The sequence below is a fragment of the Anopheles cruzii genome, chromosome 3, assembly GCF_943734635.1.
Source record: "Anopheles cruzii chromosome 3, idAnoCruzAS_RS32_06, whole genome shotgun sequence".
Lineage (NCBI taxonomy): Eukaryota > Metazoa > Arthropoda > Insecta > Diptera > Culicidae > Anopheles > Anopheles cruzii.
Genome location: NC_069145.1, coordinates 47,078,394 through 47,083,005, shown reverse-complemented (window position 1 = coordinate 47,083,005; position 4,612 = coordinate 47,078,394). Strand labels below are relative to the sequence as shown.

At 44.2% G+C, this 4,612-nt stretch overlaps 1 protein-coding gene across 1 annotated transcript; it reads right to left on the bottom strand.

The window, feature by feature from the left end:
* Positions 1 to 2,485: 2,485 nt before the first annotated feature.
* Positions 2,486 to 4,612, bottom strand: LOC128274517 (acyl-coenzyme A thioesterase 9, mitochondrial-like). Its single transcript, XM_053012743.1, has 5 exons — positions 4,590 to 4,612; positions 4,439 to 4,509; positions 3,841 to 4,086; positions 3,438 to 3,776; positions 2,486 to 3,368 (listed from the first exon to the last, which is right to left on the bottom strand). Exons 2-5 carry the CDS (start codon positions 4,506 to 4,508, stop codon positions 2,722 to 2,724), a joined length of 1,302 nt encoding a protein of 433 aa, XP_052868703.1. The 5' UTR covers position 4,509; positions 4,590 to 4,612; the 3' UTR covers positions 2,486 to 2,721.

Sequence of the window (4,612 nt, the reverse complement as noted above, 5' to 3'; positions counted from 1 at the left end):
CGTCCCTCCGGTGGCAGTGGCCGGCGGCGATTATTTCAACCCCGCACGATGGATAGGGCGGAAATCTGAACACTATCGACCACCGGATCATCCGGAGGGCCCCGGATTTCCGGGAGGGTGCTCCACATTGTTTTACACACCCATCCTGATCGGCTCGGATTTCATGTGAATTCAGTTCAAAGTGTGGCCGGAGGCGGACGGAACTGTGTCACTACGGTCAAAAAACAAAAACAAATGAGTGTCATATGGTATGTAATGTAATGTAATGTAAAATGCATACCGCGAGTTTTAATGCTTGGAGGAGCACGGGAGCACTGGAATTAAACAGCAAATAGTTTGTAATCATCAATCAGAGGTATTATTTTGTAAATCGAAAAGAGCGATAATTTTGCAGTGGGAAGTCCGGGTTCCGGGCGCGTAAGAGATTTAGCCTAGACTAGCGAAAAGTCCGGTTTAATATATCGTAACTGAGGGTAACTTAAGGTTAGGTTAGGTTAGTTTAGCCGGGCGGTGCTCCCGTAGAACAAAAAAGTATAATCAAAAGTGTTTGTTGCGTACGAGAGGAAAACAATACTAATCTACCGTAGACGAATAGCTAATATGACAGGGTTCGAAAGGGAATCTAAGTTAAGCATTTAAGCGACATGAGATTCGGCTTGTTCGTCCCGGGTCTCAATTTCTTGCAAAATTCTATGAGGGCTTAGGCAAACCCCGGAACCCGTGATCTGTTGAAGTTGTTGCAGTATATAAAATATATTTATGAGATGCATTCTGCGAGGAACTAATCAAATTGAACTTAATAAGGGTTAATCATACGCGATGCGTTGCAAATATGAGCTAACTGTATATACCGAGACACAAGGCGCACGTGCGCGGGTTCGAAGTGTCTGATCGTCGTCTTCTGTTCTGTTCTAGGATGGTGCGAAGGTGGAGTTAGAACGATAGGCTAATTGTACTAAAACGGAAAATAACTTTAAACCCTATTCATGAATAAACTGTGCATGCATCCAGACGTCCTACACAAATTGGGGAAAGAAAATCTAAACTCAAACGTAGAGTAACATACCCTTCGAGGGAAAATACTAAACATGGAAATAACAAAACAAAACCATTAACGTTAAATTACTCATGCTGCGCAGTATCGAGCAAGTAATCAATTCGTTTACGAATATTGCGACTTTTATTAATAAATCAATAATAAATGTGAATCAAAACTACAACATTTTTCCTTTATCGAACCATTGAGAAACTACAAATGGCTCTGATAAACATTACAATTTGTGGTTTGAGTATAAATGTTCGGTACATTTAGTTCCCACACAAAACTTAGTTTCCAAACAACCTTGTAGAAAACTTTCGGGCGATTTAAGGTTTGTATCGTGCTCGCATTACATTTATTTATCACCGTGGCCGTCGTATCCCAAACAAGAAATGCGCGGAGAAAGAACAAACTCTTCGTTTTATTTGTGCCAGTCAATCACAACCAAACAACATGGTGGTAATCGGCAATGTGTACCGGATTAGAAACTATCTCAGTTGTAAACTGGTAGTCGTTCGAGTCAGTGAAGGTTTGTGCTTTGGTGAAGATGGACAAAATTGAGTATCACGCTATTATCGTTTTTTTCGTGTCGAAAGGTGTACGCAAATTAAAGAGGAGTCGAATGCGGTTTACAAGGACTCTGCACTTGAGTTAGGAACGACTCTATTGATTTGAGTTAGGAACGAATTAGATTGTCCATCGCGAATTTAAACGTAGCCGTACCAGCTTGGGATGAATGTTCGGGGCGTCGAAACACTGTAACTACCGGACAAAACATCACCAAAGTTCACCTAATGGTGCTGGAGCACCATCGACTTAAATTCGGGAAAGAGCAGCAGATTAAAAATATGTAAAACATACTTTGTTATTTTTATTTTACGGATTTTTAATTTGTCAATTCGCAGTTTCGATATTTTTTTCTTATCGCAGATGCAGCATAGCGAAAAGACATAACTTAAGGTTCGGTAACAATTATAATCAGTAGATCTCTGTGCTTTTTGTCGAGTCTTCGTGGCCCACCTCTTTATTGAGATTGCTTACTGGCTCTTTATACACTTCAACAACGCCGTTTGGAAAATTAGCAAAAGAAATGAAGGTGAAGTTCGCTCGGACAGTTCAAACGAAGGAGCAACTCGAGGCGAGACGGGAAGCCGATCGGATACGCAAGACGAAAGCTCAATCGTCTGAGACTGCGGATCAGTGTCAGGTCTGATTAGAGTTCCGACGGGTACGCAGTCGTGCAGGCCGATTTCTTCAAACATAGCACGAAATTACAAGAACCATCAGAGGCTATATCAACGCGATATATTTAGCAGCTTCTCGTGCTACAAGCTTTTGAGATGACAATAAGGCGTCGAGTGTACTTTTGCTTTTATTTGAAAAAACAAGTTTGGGCCAAACGAAGTTCGCCTAAAGATAAGGTTAGTAGATAAAATAAGTCCGTTAATTATCAATTATATTTTCTTTTGAAGCATACAAACAAAAATACCTGTAAACACTGTCGGTGGCAAAAACAAAGTTCACCTAATGTAACAACACAAATTTCAGCTTTTGAAGCGCTACAAATATTAAAAGTATAGAGCATGACGAATAAATTACCGTGAACCTAACACTGGGTGTCGATGGTTAAAGTAAACATAAACATTTCACAGAAAGGATTGTCGTAAAAACGTTTGTTTGGCTTAAAGTTTGCTTTTCGTTTCATCTGTCGCTGGGTTGGTTGCGCTCGTTCCGGCTGTCGGTGTATCGATGCCCATGGCGTACCGGAACTTCCGTCGCCCATCCAAATAGTACATCGCCTCGTGGTACGTTTTGGGCATTATTTTCGGTAACCGTTCGGCCACCGAGTACGTGTAGAAGAAACTGTTCGTTGTCGTCTGCTGCCCGGTGACGGCATCGTATACATCTGCCAGCACCACTATCTCCATGTAATGCAAATCGGTGTAGATTACGTGCGCCTGCATGTTCAACATCGACGACACGTCCACCGGATGGTGGAAGCTGATGTCCGAGATGCGCTCCAGCTTCGGGCGACGCTTGGCAAAGTTGTACGCCAACGCCCAGCTCAGTTCGAGAGCATTACGCATCAGAAAGCCACCAAACACCTTGTTGTGTGCGTTGCGATCTTCCGGGTGCGAGAACACGATGTTGGCCATTGTAGCTTCCTCCATCCATACATAACCCGGTGGCAGGATGCGCTTGTTGAATGCGCGGCTTTTGGTGTCGATGGATTTGACAAACAAATCATGAACCATCCGCTGCTCAAAGTCGTTCGGTTCGGCTTTCAGTAGGTCTTCCTTTTGCAACTGACCTCGTCGTTTTTTACGTGCTAAAAACACACCATAGATGGATATTATTGATTTGCAAGGAACAGATTAGACCCTCCTTCGCGACTCACATTCTCCTCCATCGAATATGGCCTTCTCTTCGGCGTTGGCCGGAACGAGCGGATTGATGAAGGCCGCCTTGGTGTTGGTTGCATCGCGTGCTGCCATCAGGAACAGTGCCCGCGTCAGCTTACGCCATTTTCCATGCAGCTTTTGCTCCATCCACACAACTATCTCGACCGAGGTGCGCCCAACCCAACTAACGTGTCCGGAAAGTCGAATATCAGCATCGTGCGTTGGCATCAGGTCGCTAAAATCGATCTTATCGACCAGTATGGTCACGAAAGTATACGGTAGCGCTACGCCTTCCGGAAGGTCCGGTAGCAGGACATGCTTATGAACGACCCACACTGAAAGAAAGTGAAAGAAACACTATTTTTCGAATTCCAAAAAGATTTGCGGCCAACAACTTACCCGCAAACATGTCCATATCTTCCATCAACCGACCGAGGCGCACATTGCCCATGAACCCGACGTATTTGTCCTTCAGGATCTTGTCGGTCGTAAGAGGAATTATTGCCGACGTGAAGGAATCCTGCATGCTGCGAGGTGGAAGCACATCCACGGACTGTGGGACATACTGTACCAGATGTTCCCGGGTGCTAACAAACGGAGTATACCCAACTTCGATGGCCAGCTTTTTGATGATGGTTTGCTTTACTGTAAAAAGGGTGATGTTGGGTCACACGAAACGTAAGATTTTGTTTTCCAGTTTCTTAACTTTTTTGTGCTTTCTCAAACGATGCATTGTAAAGCCCCCTTTGGTTCTTAGGAACCGTTAGCCTTAAACTGTATTAAGATGTAAATCAGTTTTAACTACTACCGATTCACGTGATTGGATTGTCTCCGGAACCATCAAAACAATACACGGTGCACGATAAAGCCAAGTCATTGCCCATCTGCTCAGGGTCAAAGTCCTGTTACTGTCGTATTAGCCGTACCGCCATTATTTCTGACTTTAGACTAAGTTTATCGAATGACGTCACCGTCACCTAAACCGTTTCCTACATACCGTCGTTCATCGTTCCCGCCGTACACTCCAGATTGGGGTCACCCCTCAAGTAATCGATGCTAGAATACATCCTGTCCGGCGAAAAGAAGAAAGTTCACTGAATTGCTTCCACGAGTTGCGTGTGCTCACACGGTGCTCCGCTGACCCTCACCTTTGGCCCGGGTGTGACGACGG

Coding starts and splice junctions, on each gene's coding strand:
- LOC128274517 (XM_053012743.1), bottom strand. CDS start 4,508: ATGTATTCTAGCATCGATTACTTGAGGGGTGACCCCAATCTGGAGTGT. Junction 3,777..3,840: donor AGATATGGACATGTTTGCGG/GTAAGTTGTTGG, acceptor ACTTTCTTTCAG/TGTGGGTCGTTCATAAGCAT. Junction 3,369..3,437: donor CATATTCGATGGAGGAGAAT/GTGAGTCGCGAA, acceptor GTGTGTTTTTAG/CACGTAAAAAACGACGAGGT.